At 46.2% G+C, this 15154-nt stretch overlaps 1 protein-coding gene and 1 pseudogene across 1 annotated transcript; both read right to left on the bottom strand.

Annotated features, from left to right (window-relative positions):
- Nucleotides 1-959: 959 nt before the first annotated feature.
- LOC136522655 (uncharacterized) lies at nt 960-2010 on the bottom strand. Its single transcript, XM_066516463.1, has one exon. The coding sequence runs from the start codon at nt 1633-1635 to the stop codon at nt 1303-1305; it is 333 nt and encodes a 110-aa protein (XP_066372560.1). The 5' UTR covers nt 1636-2010; the 3' UTR covers nt 960-1302.
- Nucleotides 2011-3314: 1304 nt separating this feature from the next.
- On the bottom strand, nt 3315-5645 carry LOC136524390 (uncharacterized; annotated as a pseudogene).
- Between the last annotated feature and the right edge of the window lie 9509 nt (nt 5646-15154).

Genomic DNA, 15154 nt, shown 5'->3' with positions numbered 1-15154 from the left:
AAAAATGGTACGGATATTTTTCAGACCGTATTCGAAACCGAATTCGTTTAGAGGGGTTGAGATCTGTCCGTATCTGAGTCCGGATATCCAACATCCGATACCGTATCTGTATCCGAATACTCAAATCGCATATTTATGATGTCGATATCCAATCGTATCATATCCGACATAGTTGACACTGTCCGTATTCGAATCCGACTCCAGACAGAAATATGAAAACAAATGTAATATCGGTGATATCCGTCCGTATCCGATCCGTTTTTATCCCTAGTCACGGGTGCGGACATCGGGTTTGCCTGATGGTTGCGTGTTTGTAAACCCTCTACCGCTGGTACAGCCTGTTTGGTTGGCTGGTTCGTATCGTTGCTGACTGCTTGTTGTTCTACGTGAGGGGGCTGGCAGGCTGAATGTGTCCGTCGCCATCCATACACCCAACTACTCTTGACTGCGCTGCTGCAGTGCCGCGCCTCGCCATTGATCGGTGCATGCATCATCCATCTCGTGGGGCACGCCGGGCAGTCTTCTTGGATGCCAATAATCACGGTGGTGCAGCGCAGGCGCTGCGGTGGTGACCGTGACTGCGGCGAGTCAGTCCGCAGCGGCAGGGGCAGCGACAGCGAGCGAACAATAATTGTACTGGCACCAACAACTCACTGGATGCAATCAAACGTTGCCAGCCTCGCCCCCATCTTGCAGCTAGCTTCCGTCATTCCGGTCGCCACCAGCCAACCCATGCTGTTGCTTATGCAGCCCCATCTCGTCGTGCATCCCTGCGTCAGTCACTGGAGTAGCAAATTGCCCTGTAGACTAACAGGTCACTGCCAATTAGCACTGACCAGTGACCAGGATGCTAATCCGGAAAAGGGCCAAGGAAGGATCTGCAAAAGTATCGTGTAAAACAAATAAATTCCAACAACTTAACACACGAAAAAACTCAAGAGCCGGCCGATGGAGGGGATGTAGATGAACCAGCATTAATAAGCGTGTAATCTTTCGAAATTACTTAAAACATTTCCTCTTGGCCGATTCCTCCTCCTCCTCCTCTCCCAGTCCCAGCCACAGTAAGGAAGAGGAGTCAAGGGCCGGCGGGAAATTCTTACAACCATCACCATTCACCACCTCTCAGCATATAAACACATTCACCAGCTACAACACAAGCTTAATTGTACAAGAACACCACGCGCCTGCCTAAAAACTCTCTACTACCACCTAGCTATCAGCTGCCGCAAATGGCTGACGCGCCACCAGTTCTTGCAGCCCCCTAGCTAGCTAGCTAGCTCCCGAAGCGGGAACGAATCTGATCTACTGCGGCTGCCGCGCGGCGGAGGCGGCGAGCACGAAGCGGGAGGCGAAGGAGCAGGCCTCGTTGCCGTCCAGCGCGGTGCCGAAGTCGAAGTTGCGCGAGTAGCTGAGCGGGTCGTACTGGTGGCAGCACCGCGCGGCCGACGACGACGACGACGCGGCGCCGTGGCGCGCCGCGCACAGCAGTCTGCTCTGCCGCCGCAGCTTCCGCACCAGCCGCCCCAGCGCCGGCGCGCACCCGCACCCCCCGCGGCACCCCGGCGAGGACGTCGACGTCGACGGGCCCCTCCTCGTGGCCGAAGCGGCGGCGGCGCTGCTGCCGGCATCCGCCATCGCAGTCGTCACTGACTCACTGGTTCGTGCCGAATGGATCTTGGAGACGCGGAGTTCCAGCGGTGGAAACCGGAGGGGATGGGTGGTGGAATGGTGGTGCCGCGGTAGAGTGACCGTGTGATTTATTGGGAGTTGAGCAGTGGAATGAGTGGAACGAAAGCGGGGAGCGCTACGTGACAATGGGCAGCGCGCGGTTTCCCGTTCGTGCCATGTGGTCCGGACGTGGTTGCGCGAATAAAATACGTCGGGGGGCAGTGTAGAGTGTAGAGTGTAGAGTGTAGAGTGTAGAGTGTAGAGCAGAGTAGAGTAGGTGTGGTGTTTTCTGCTTCTTTTTTGGGTAGGATAATGCACGAAACATTGGACAAAATATATATACAACCTATTCGTTTCGTCGTATTTGACTTATAAGTCATGACTTATCAGCCAATAAACTGTATTTTTTTCTCATACCAAACCAGTCAATATAATTTTGCCATAAACTATAAGTCAAACTAGCTCAAAAGAACAGGGCGATAATGGCTGGCTCCAATCCAACCGCTCTTCGTGGCTACTCGACCTAGTAGCTTTTGCCTCCAAAGGGGATGAACTCATGATTAGCGATGGATGGAGCAGCTCGCTAGCTCCTCTCCAGCGGCAGCGAACAAGATGCGCTGCCTCCAGGAATCAAGGGAGCTTGTTTAGCTACTAGGTGTACTCCTGCTGGTGCTGACAAGATTACTCTAGTACTTTGTGTCTGGGACTTTGGATGCTGTTCCGTTGGGTTCTGTGTGTCAGCCGGCGGATCGGCCGGCGTGAACCGGACTACGCGTCCCGACGAGCTAGTCGGCAACGATGTTTTTTGGAGTACCGAGGCCGCGCGCGTGGAGACTGGAGAGGGGGAGGAACCTGAACGTCGGCAACCGCCGGTGGACGGTGGGCGCGGTGCGGTGCGCGCCGGTCTCGGAGCCGGACTCGCTGGCCGGCCGGCAGGCCTTGTTCCGCGGGTCACTGTGTCCCGAAGAGCAACATCTTTCGCGTCCAGGTCCAGGTGGCCCGTCTGACGATCAAGCCTCGACGGCTCGACGTACGTGGCGGGCGCAGCACGAGCCAGCAATGCCGTTCGAGGTGACGCGTACCAAGCCCATGTCAAGTCAGCAGTTTGCTTTCACTGCCGCCACAGGCTCACAGCACTGTCAACACATCATGAGCTGATTGTTTGCCTTGTCATACTCATACGTGTCTGTACACCTGACACCAGTCCATGTGAGTGTGTTGTCATATGTGTACTTATAACCAAAGCTAGAGCAAAATAATGGGGGTGCACCACTTAATTCGTAACTACACTAAACGATATGATGTTCAATAAAAAATGGCATAACTAATGTGCAACTACCATATTTTAATATCAAATTCGACTTCTAGCGATAGAGATGAGATTTTGATCTAAACATAACACTCACCATTTAACAAAAAGAAGACAACATTGATCATTTTAGTATAGTCATCATTGATAGAATCCCAAAATCATGAACAAAACATGCCCCATTTAGCAAAATATGTGATCCAGCCATCCAAGAGACCATGATGAAGATCCCACTAGCCTAAAAGAAAAGAAAACAGATAGGTCAGTTATTTAGTAAATAAACTGTAGAATTTTTCATTAATAGTAGATGCATTGCATTACCTATCAGAGATCATATTTACGCCCTTTTTCTTTCCATTGTCATGAAACGTCGAACCACGGCCTCATTGGTCACTTTCTTCATTTCTTCTTTCTCTAGATAGCAAATAAGTCTATGACTCAAGTGTTGATCACCCATGCGATTAGACAAAGTTGTTTTGACAATCTTCATTCCCGAAAAGCATCTCTCAACTGTTGCAGTAGCGACAGACAATACTAGTACAAGCTTCAAGAGTTGATAGACCAATGGATAACAACGATGTTTCCCTGTCTCAACCATTTTTTGAGAGAGCTCACCAATAGTGTTTATGTTGGAGAATCTAGCATCTTCTCGCACATCGGCAATGTAAAGGCAAAGATAGTGGCTAAGGTCTCTCAAATCATCAGTACTAAAATCATCAGGATATAGTTTTGCTAAGCTCATCAAATCCTCCACATTGAAAGCCTGAAATGAATCCCTTGGGTTGAAAGCGGCCGAGCAAACAAGCAATTGAGAGCTTGTCTCACTAAAGCGGCTATCAAGCTCTTGAACTAGCCAATCAATACCATCATTAAAGCAATCCACTTCATAGTGATGCTTGTTTGTAATTCTTGATTTTTTCCTAGGTTGTCGAGGATCAGTATATGTATCTTCCATTTCCAGTCTATCAATTTCATGCAAGTCACAAAACTCATTCACTTCATCTAATAATTTCTCACACCCATCTCTTCTAAGATCACCCAAATGGAGTCTAGTTGCTTTCACACACCCAATGGCATTTATAATGTCTTGATCCTTGCGTTGCAATGCTAATGACAAGGTATTTGTGACAGTTAAGGTAGTCAACATGAGATGCAAATAAAAGGCAAAGTCAAAAGATTTGAAGTATACCGGAAGATTTGATGCTTGATCTCTATTTTTTCAATCTCTGTCATCCTTTTCAACAACTTTTAGCACTTCAACTATTGTACAAAACATGTTGACTAAACTCTTGAGAGTTTTATAATGAGAACTCCAACAAGTATCTCCAGGTCTTTGAAGGCATTGCTCTTGATTTAACCCTGTCCCGGTCTCAAGTTGCCCACAACCTAGTGCCTTCTTGACTTGTTCATGATTAATATCTCTAATCATATCCCTTCTCTTAGCTGACCCACCCACCACATTTAATAAGATAGAAATCATGTTTAAGAAATTGCTTACACCCTTATGTTTTCTCACAACTGCCACAATGACTAACTGAAGTTGGTGACCAAAGCAATGCACATAATAAGCTATTTTACTTTCTCTCATGATCAATGATTGCAAGCCATTGAACTCATCTCGCATATTGCTAGCACCATCGTATCCTTGGCCTCGAACTGGCTTCAAGCTTAGTTTAAACTTTGCAAGTAGAGAATCAATAGATGACTTCAAGTGGGAAGAAGTTGTTTCAGTCACATGTACAAGGCCAACAAACCTCTCTTTCACGACCCCACATTTATCAACATACCTCAAGACCACAGCCATTTGTTCTTTGCAAGAAACATCTCTTGACTCATCAACTAGCAAGCAAAACACGTCATTCCCAAGTTCTTCAAGGATAGAGTGTACAATCTCATTTGTAAAACATTCAACAATGTCCCTCTGAATTTCAGGAGCAAGCAAACTACTATTAGCTACAGCATTTGTACTCACCGCTCTCGGTAACTCCGTATCATGTTATGCTAAGCAATCATAAAACTCCTTAAAGTTCCCCTTGTTGTGGGATTCTATTGACTCATCATGGCCACGAAAAGGCAATCCTTGCTTCAACAACAGCCTAGCAATATCAATGGATCCATTCAACCGAATAAAATAAGCCTTCTTAGCAGCCTCACTTATCTGATTGTAAGCAACATCTATGTGTTGCTTTCTTTGTAACAAATCATCGCACTTCTTCATTGCATTATAGTGTACGCCACCAACATCACCAACATGTGACTTTAACCTTCCTTTCCTATGATAACCATTCCAACCATTAACTACAAATGATTCATATCATGCATCCTTCTTTTCTCTAAATAAGAAACAACAGAAGCAATATGCTCTATCCTTTGACTCACTATATTCAAGCCAACTTCCAACCTCATCAAACCATTCTGGGATAAATCTTCTCGGCTTGTCTCCAATATCTAAAATAGGAAAATTACATGTGCGAGCCTGGCAAGGTCCATTCTCTAAATATTTCCTTCTAGCGTTTTCTCTATGGTTAGGATGGTAAGCATCAATTTGTTTCCTCAAGCCTAGGTCATATTTAATCTCCTCTTCCCAACTAAGATCATCTAGACATGAATTTATGTTATTGTTGGCACTGTCTATGTCTTGAGCTTTCCGTTTATAAAACCTCTCCATGATTACCTATCATTTACAAGCATAATCAAATTGTAGATCCATACTATCATAAATGTATGTATACATAATACATATATAAAAAAGAGAAAACCCCAATTAACACACTAACCGTAAACCCACAGGCTACTCAATTTCAACATATAACCAGCAAGAATCGAAATCGGATGTGAGGCTTAAATTGATTGAAATACAAGATAAATATATTGATGGTTTGATGATGCCTTACCTTTTCTTTTGGCCTAGAACAGAGAGAGGGTGCTCACCGTTCGGTTGTCGCGGCCGTCAGGTGCTCGGCTTGGCTCGACGACAGGGAAGCCGGGAAGGGGAAGGGGCGCAGCCGCTGAAAGGATCAAGATGCCCAAGAGGGGGGTGAATTGGGCTAATTCTAAATTTTCTTTCAATAATCAAATCCTACGGTTAGCCCAATTAACCTCTTGTGCCTAGAAAAGTGTTTCTATTAATCTAACACACAACGAATTTACAACCTATGTTCCAAACTTACTCTAGCATGGCAATTCTATGAATGTAAAGACAAGTATTGAATTGCTCAAAGTAAATGCTCAAAGTAAGTGCTCAAAGTAAATAGAGAGAGAGGAACGTGGCGATGTTTTGCCGAGGTATCAGAGAGTCGCCACTCCCCACTAGTCCTCGTTGGAGCACCCGCGCAAGGGTGTAGCTCCCCCTTGATCTGCCCAAGGATCAAGTGCTCTCTACGGGTTGATTCTTCGATACTCCATCGCGGCGAATCATCTAAAGCCGCTCACAACTTGAGTCGGGTCACCCACAAGCTTCGCCGGGTGATCACCAAGCTCCCAATCACCACCAAGCCGTCTAGGTGATGGCGATCACTAAGAGTAACAAGCACGAACTCTTACTTGACCACGCGAAGCCTAATGAGAAGATGGATGCACACTTTGCTACTCTTGATTCACTAATAAGGCTACTCTCTTGGATTCTTAAATCACAATCACCTCACTAGGACCTTGCTCTTCTGGGCACTTACAAACGTGTTTCTCAGCTGTTGGAATGAGCAAAAGTGACTCCACACACGAGTGGAGCTTCTATTTATAAGGCAGCCTAAAAACAACCGTTATGAGCTTCTGCGGGGTGACCGGACGCTCCAATCATGTTGACCGGATGCTCCGGTCAGTTCAACCCGCATTCTAGTGTTTAAGTGTTGACCGGACGCTGTCAGGGTCTGGTCACCACTGACCGGACGCGTCCGGTCGCATTAAACCCTCACTAGATGCTTACTGTACTTGATCGGACACTGAACCCTCAGGGTCCGGTCGCAGAATTCCTTCTCTGGAACCTTACTGGAGTCGACCGGACGTTGTCTCTCAGCGTCCGATCACTTGACCTCTCCAGCATCCGGTCGCACCGAACGCAATCGCCTTGGTCAAATGAACTGATCGGACCCTGCGGCCAACGTCCGATCGCACCGGAGCCAGCATCCGGTCAGCATTTGACCCTCCATTCACTTCCAACTCTCAATCATATGTGAATGAAGTTTGCTCCATTGGATCTTAGGCAAATGTAGGAGCTACCTAGTGCTAGTTTTAACAAGTGTGCACCACACATAACTCACTAGACTCACCTAGGTCAAGCTACCTGTCCATACCCCCTTAATAGTATGGCCAAAGGAAAAATAAAGTCCTAAACTACTCTAAGTGTCTCTCCAATTCCAATCGACACTTAGAACTAGTTATCCTTAACCTTGTTGTCCATCCTTTGAAAACCAAAATGATTTCCATCATAGGGGCATGACCACCTCGATTGCCCAATCGATCTCCATTACCATGACCTAACTTAATTGCCTCTGTAAAACACACGTTAGTCATAGTAATCTTGTATTGTCATTAATCACCGAAATCCAACTAGGGGCCTAGATGCTTTTAATCTCCCCCTTTTTGGTGATTGATGACAATACCACCTCGAGTATGTAAAAGAGTAAGGTTTTTGACGGGCTTGGTTCATATAAGCTTTTGTAAATAAGAATAAAAGAGTTAGGCAAGCTTATATGACCCAAGCCAATGCGATGTACTCAAAGGATATTCAATAAGCATGAGTACAAATAATAAAGCTCATTTGCATCGGAGTATAAACGTGGAAGCAAAGGCAAATGAGCATAACACAAATGATATGACATATAAAGGAATTCAAAGTAGAGAGCACACATGTCATATAACACAATCACGTAGATATCACTATCACATAGATATAATAATATGCATGAAGGTAAACACACGAATGCATAAACGTAATAGTGTATCACACAAATAAGACTCCAAATGTATATAATAGACTAATAGCTAATTAGGCTCCCCCTAAACGTCGCTCCCTCTGAGTCTACATACTCGAATCCTCTCCCCCTTTGGCGTCAAACACCAAAACCTAAGGGTCGATCGGTGGGGCTGCAGCGAACAAGCCGGGCGCTGAGGTACGAGGGGCAAGCTAGAACTGGGCGCCATCATCATCTGACCCTGAGCTCTATACTGACTGACCCTCTATGGCTGGAAGCGTCGCTGAAGTGGTCTATGTCTGAGCTGAGGTAGGTGCTGCCTATGATGCTGCTGGTACGTCTATCATAGGATCTAAAGATGCGACAGACGACGGGAGCCTCTGAGTAGTCATGACAACTGGAGCTGCTATAGAAGGACCGGTGGCATGCATATGTGGTGGTGTAGGCATGCCTATCAACTCGCTGAAGGATGCTCTAAGACTCCTAGAGACTGACATGTCAGGCACAAAAAGCGAGGGTGACTGATCCAGTGTGAAGCCCATCAGATATGGAGTGAACTGTGGGGCTACCACTGGCGAGGATAACCACTGGGACACCTAAACTATGGGAGAAGCAAATAGAGCTAGAGGCTATCCCTGACTCTGAAGCCCACTGGACTGTACTGCTGGAGTTGTCGTAGTGGTGGCAGGCTGAGCAAGCTGGGGCGAAAGCTATGGCTGTGGGGCCCCAAGTGCTGTTACTACATGCTGCATAAATCCCATAAGCTGCTGCTACATAAGTAACTACTGCTGATGTATCTGCTGCTGCTGTTGCTGGAGGACCTGCTGCTGTCGCTGGAACTCGTCCTGACAAGCCTAAAACTGTGCAAAGTTGGCAGCGGTCTCCTGATCCTATCGTGCCTGATCCTGCTGCATCCGCTCAAGAATAGCAATCAAAGCGGGGTCCGTCTGCGGTGTAGGTGGAGCTGAGCTGGAGTTGCCGGCCTCTGCATCATGTCTGCATGGAGGCATATGAGGAATCGGCAGATAGTCATCATCCGAACTGTCACTAGACTCTATCACCTCCTGCTGTGCCTTAAGCTACTCCTCCTCAGTAGCGGCTATGCCTTTGATAATCTCATCCTGCTAAGCTGCTGACTCTGGAACATCTGGACGATGGCTAGGTTGAGTGGGTGCCTATGGTGTGCTATGCCTGATCCTCTGTGCCATGTTATAAGCTAGAAACTCTGTGGTGGCACCTCTGTACTCGGCAACCATCTCTGAGGTCCTAATTTGCACAGCCTTAAGCATCAGGAATGTGATCCAATGTGCATATGGAAGCTGCCTATGACCCTTGAAGCCCTCAGCTATAGTATCCTCCATCTCTGATAGAAGGAGGTCCCAAATATTAAACACAGTCTGCTGTATCAGGGCATTAAGGAGCCAGAGCTGTAGGCAAGTCAAACCCTCTCTGTATCCTAACCTAGGAAGTAGTGTCCTCCTAATGATAGCCTGTAGTACTCGAGCTGTAGGAGTTAGGTCACTGGGGTTCCTCCTCGAACCATCACCAAAGAGCTCCTTGAAATAATGGCGCACAAGGTCAGTAGGGGGCACCAAACCACCATGAAGACGCCTGGGAGGCTCCTGCTGTCCATAACATACCTCATGCAATCTGACAGGCTGCTCCTGTAGCCTCAGTATCTCCCTGGCCCTAAAACTCATCACCCTGTAGTCCCTGTCTCTAAATGCAAAGTGTATGAAGTTATGATGCGGGTCAACGTAGAGCGAAGCATAGAACTGCCGAACCCAAGATGGTACATACAATCCTGTCCAGCCAATCAGATCTGTCGGCCCTGGCAAGTAGGGGTGGATATGCTCTCCGGTTGCTGCCATAATAGCCTCAATACTACAGACTCTCTAAGATCGAAAGACTGCCCTACTGTTCAGATATGCATTGTAGAAGTCTTCCTGGAGCGGTGTATAGAAACCCTCTGCTACTCTCTCATCCCTCATCAGAGGAAACCACACCTCAAACTCTACAAACCTCAGCTGCCAAACCTGCTTGGTCATGGCGGCCCTCAAGTCAAGATGTACCACTGGAGGCGGACCTTGTGGTCTAGGCGGTGGACGCGATCCCCTACGCTGAGTAGCTGGCCTCGGTGGGACTGGTACACTGGTATGACTAGATCGGCGTAGCTGTGGCTGGGGTGCCTACTCGGTCTCCTTGGCCTTCTTGGCCTGCTGGCCCTCCTAAGTCTCCTGAGCTGGCTAAGGCTCTGTTGGTGGGGGCTGCTGCTGTGGCTCCTGCTGGGACTCCCCCTGAGGCTGAGGCTCCTTAATAGCCAGACGATGTCCTACCATCATGACAGTCCTAGGTGGACCACCATGAAGACGCTCAGCCTCCTCAATTGCTGCTCTCTGTGCTGGTGTAAGCTGCTGATCTATAATGACAACACCACTCCAAGCACCTCCTCTCTCGACATGCTTTGCGGCCTCAACGACTGCTGCTGCTCTCGCTGTCTCTGCGTCGGGGTACTTGTGCTTCTTTGATACAACCTGCTTTATCGCCTTGCCTTTAGGTCCTGTAGGCTGGCGAGGCAGGGGCCTCCGATCATCATCTCCTGGACCACCACCAACATTCTTGGTGCGAGCCATCTGATCTGACAAGAGAAAAACTGTCGCTGACAAGATTAACAGTCCACTAACACTTTCGAGGCTTGGCCTTGATCCATACTCGCGAGCTTGGCTCTGAGTTGACTGAAAATTGCACCTGTCACCTCAACGGCACCGACTCGCTGCACGATGGAATAGATGGATATACAAGTAAATACGATATATCTAAAAGATGCGAGACTCTATGAGAGCAAGCAATTTAGATGCGAAATAGAAACGACTAGCTTGCTACCTGACGAACGGACGATCCGAGATGAGAAGAGACGTCACACGGGGAACCTTCAGAACCGGCTAGGGTTAGGGTGGAGCGGTGAGCGGTGAATTAACAGCCCTGGATGCAATTAAAGACAATGTTGTGATGAATTGCAAAGTCGCGGCAAGATGGAAATTTGGATTGCTAGGGCACAAGCATGGCCTTACCGACGCTAGACCTGGACTGCACTGCCGTTGAGGAGACACGGCGGCGAGGCAAGGAGCGGCTCAGGGAGGTGCAGGCAGCGCAGGACAGCATTGGCGAGCGGCTGCGGTGGCGCTCGGTCACGGTGGCGTGCGGCTTTGGTGGCGCGTGGTTGTGGTGGCGCACGGTCGCGGTGGCGCGCGGCTGTGGTGGCGCGTGGTGCTCAGCGCGGGCAGTCGCGGCAGTCACGCTAGCTGGCGGCGGCACGTGGAGCTAAATGGCGGCTAGGGCACGAGACTAGGCGGTGGCAGAATAGGTTAGCATAGGTACGGCTTGCGATTAAATAGGTCCCCCGACGTAACAAGAAAGGAAACGGATAAAGAGTCCTAAAGCCGCACGAGATCTACTGACCGGACGCTTCGGTGGTAGCGACCAGATGCTACCATCCAGCATCCGGTCGATTCTAGAGAGGTCTAATTCCTCTGGAATCACGACCGGACGCGTCCGGTGGACCATGACCGGACGCGTCCAGTGGACCATGACCGGACGTAGCCGGAGTCCGGTCAGTTGCCTTCAACGCCATGTAGATCGATTGGATGCTGGAACCCTTCCTGACCGGACGCACAAACACAGAGTCCAGTCACTCCTTCAGCTTCTGTTCACCTCATGTGAACTGACCGGACGCTGGACTGCAGAGTCCGGTGCAGCATCCGGTCACTCTTTTCCAGCAAATCTTCAAAGTTCCTCCGTGCTGTCTGTTTCCAATCAAGTCCCGACTTGAATAAGATCGAAATAAACACCAATTGGGACTGATGTGAGTGACCTCTCTCAAACCCTCATATTTTTAAAAATATTTTGCCTTAGGCTATAATTCTTTTTAAGAAAATAGGCAATAAGAGGGCAAATGGAACAAAAACGACAAAACAACATTCATGCATATGCAATACTTGTAAGTAAATCTAGTTGCTTGTCAAGTTTGATCCAAGGTTAAGCTTCTTCACACGCTTTTCGGCGGTTATCTTAACCATGTTAGACAAGCCCTATATGCAATACCAAGAATTAAACATGTTGTATATTACAATGAATGCAAGGGACAACACAAGCTCAATTTTTAGTGAAGTTACTAAAATCAAGTATATTGAGCTCATTCCGCAATCTACAAAATGTAGCCTCATCTAGTGGTTTAGTGAAGATATCCGCTAATTGATCTTCGGTTCTTACACCTTCTAGTGATATATCATTTTTAGCAACATGATCTCTTAGAAAGTGATGACGGATATCTATATGCTTGGTACGAGAGTGTTGAACCGGATTATTTGTAAGTTTTACCGTACTTTCATTGTCGCACAAAAGAGGTACATTTTCTAGAACTACACCATAGTCTAGCAAAGTTTGTTTCATGTATAATATTTGTGCACAACAAGCACCCGCGGCAATGTATTCCACTTTGGCGGTGGACAAAGCCACACTATTTTGTTTCTTGGAGGACCAAGACACAAGTGATCTACCAAGCAAATGGCACCCTCTAGATGTGCTTTTTCTATCAACTTTGCAACCGGCATAATCCGAATCGGAATAGCCAACTAATTCAACTCTAGCTCCTTTGGGATACCAAAGGCCAATACTTGGTGTGTGTGCTTAAGGTACCTAAGGATTCTTTTTACGGCAATTAAATGTGTTTTCTTAGGACTAGCTTGAAATCTAGCACACATACACACACTAAACATGATGTCGGGCCTAGATGCGGTTAAGTATAACAAGCTACCAATCATGGAACGGTAGAGAGTTTGATCAATCAGGTTATCTTCCTCATCTAGGTCGAGATGTCCATTTATAGACATTGGTGTCTTGATTGGCTTACATTCATCCATCTTGAATCTCTTGAGAAGATCTTTTGTGTATTTCTCTTGAGAGATGAAGATGCCTTCTTTCATTTGCTTGACTTGAAAACCAAGAAAGAATGTAAGCTCACCAATCATGGACATCTTGAACTCCTTCGACATCAATTCACCAAATTCTTTGCATGAGTCTTCATTTGATGATCCAAAGATGATATCATCAACATATACTTGACAAATGAAGATATGCCCATCAAGCTTCTTGGTGAATAGTGTGGTGTCGACCTTCCCAATGGTAAAGCCCTTCTCAATGAGGAAGTCCCGAAGGCGCTCATACCAAGCTCTCGGGGCTTGCTTAAGCCCATATAGTGCCTTGGACAACCTATAAACATGATTAGGATATCTAGGGTCTTTAAACCCGGGAGGTTGATCAACATAGACTAGTTCATTAATAAAGCCATTTAAAAATGCATTTTTCACATCCATTTGATATAGTTTCATTTCATGATATGATGCATATGCAAGTATGATACGGATGGCTTCTAATCTTGTAACCGGTGCAAAAGTCTCTCCAAAATCCAAACCTTCAACTTGAGAGAACCCCTTTGCAACTAGTCTTGCCTTATTCCTCACAACAACACCTTGATCATCTTGCTTGTTGCGGAACACCCACTTTGTTCCAATGACTCTTGCACCTTTTGGTCGCTCTTCAAGAGTGTAAACTTCATTGCGAGTGAAGTTATTCAACTCTTCATGCATGGCATTGATCCAATCCAGATCTTTAAAAGCTTCTTCTACCTTAGTAGGCTCATAGCAAGAGACAAAAGAGTGATGAGCAATAATGAAGTAAGTTTTTGTGAGCGAGTCATTACACCCTTTGATGGACTTCCTATGATAAGATATTGTAGATGATCTTGTAGTAGAGGTGTATTTCTTCTATTGACCACTTGAGGAGGAGGTTGTGGAGCATCAACATCTTGTTCTTGTACCACCATTTGCTCATAGGAGATATGAGTATGTTCATTTTCTACTCTCTCATCTTTTTCACTATCTTGTGGCACACTTGATGAAGAAGGTTGATCAATGATTTGTACATCATCTTCATCATCTTTTGGCTTGATGTCTCCCACCAGAATATTCTTCATAGCCTCCCTCAATGGTTCATCACCTACATCATCAAGATTCTCTTGTGCTCCTTGGGAGCCGTTAGATTCATCAAATTCCACATCATATGTTTCTTCAACCAAGCCGATGGCATGATTAAATACTCTATATGCTTTGGATTTTGATGAGTAACCAATAAGGAAACTAATATCACAATGTCTTTGGAACTTCCCTAGGTGTTGCCGCTTCTTGTAGATGTAGCATTTACAACAAAACACACTAAAGAAGGAGACGTCCGGCTTCTTCCCATTAAGCAACTCATAAGGTGTCTTGCCAAGGAACTTTTGAAGGAATAGGCGGTTTGATGCATAGCATGTGGTGTTGATTGCTTCTGCCCATAGAGCTTCGGGGGTGTTTACTCATCTAGCATTGTCCTTGCAAGAGTGATCAAAGTCCGGTTCAACATTTTGTTAAGGAGTATAAGTTGCGGAGACTTCATGCTTGATCCCAACTTCATCACAATAAGCTTCAATATTTGTGTTGTCAAATTCTTTTTCATTGTCACTTCTTATCTTCTTGAGCTTCACTTCAAATTCATTTTGAGCTCTCTTGGCAAACTTCTTAAAGCAAGATGCAACTTCGGATTTACCCATGTATACCATGAATAGTCATCAACGATCACAAGACAATAAAGATTTCCTCCCAAACTCTTATATGTTGTTGGTCCAAATAAATCCAAGTGAAGGAGTTCTAGCACTCTTGTGGTTGACATGAAAGATTTGGTTGGATGCGTATTTGCAACTTGCTTGCCGGCTTGACATGCACTACAAAGCTTGTCCTTTTCAAACTTCACATCCTTCAACCCTCTCACCAAATCATTCTTCATAAGCTTCTTGAGTGAGCTCATCCCAACATGAGCAAGTCTTCTATGCCATAGCCACCCGAGTGTGGTTTTGGTGAATAGGCAAGTCTTTAAATTTGTATCTTCAGAGGTGAAGTCCACTGGATATAAGTTGTTGTATCTAAATCCATTGAATATCACTTGATTGTCATCTACCTTGGATACAACAATCTCCTTCTCGGTGAACAAGCATTGGAAGCCAAGATCACACAATTATCCAACAGATAGCAAGTTGAAACTCAATGAAGCAACATATAGCACATTGGAGATGGAATGATCATTTGATATTGTCACTTTGCCCAATCCTTTAACCTTGCCCTTTGAGTTATCTCCAAAAGTTATTTTCTCTTGTCCATCTACCTCTTCATCTAGTGAG

The sequence above is a fragment of the Miscanthus floridulus genome, chromosome 18 (genome assembly GCF_019320115.1).
Source record: "Miscanthus floridulus cultivar M001 chromosome 18, ASM1932011v1, whole genome shotgun sequence".
NCBI classification, from domain to species: Eukaryota; Viridiplantae; Streptophyta; class Magnoliopsida; order Poales; family Poaceae; genus Miscanthus; species Miscanthus floridulus.
Note: the sequence above shows the minus strand (reverse complement) of the source record. Positions and strands in the feature narration are given on the sequence as shown.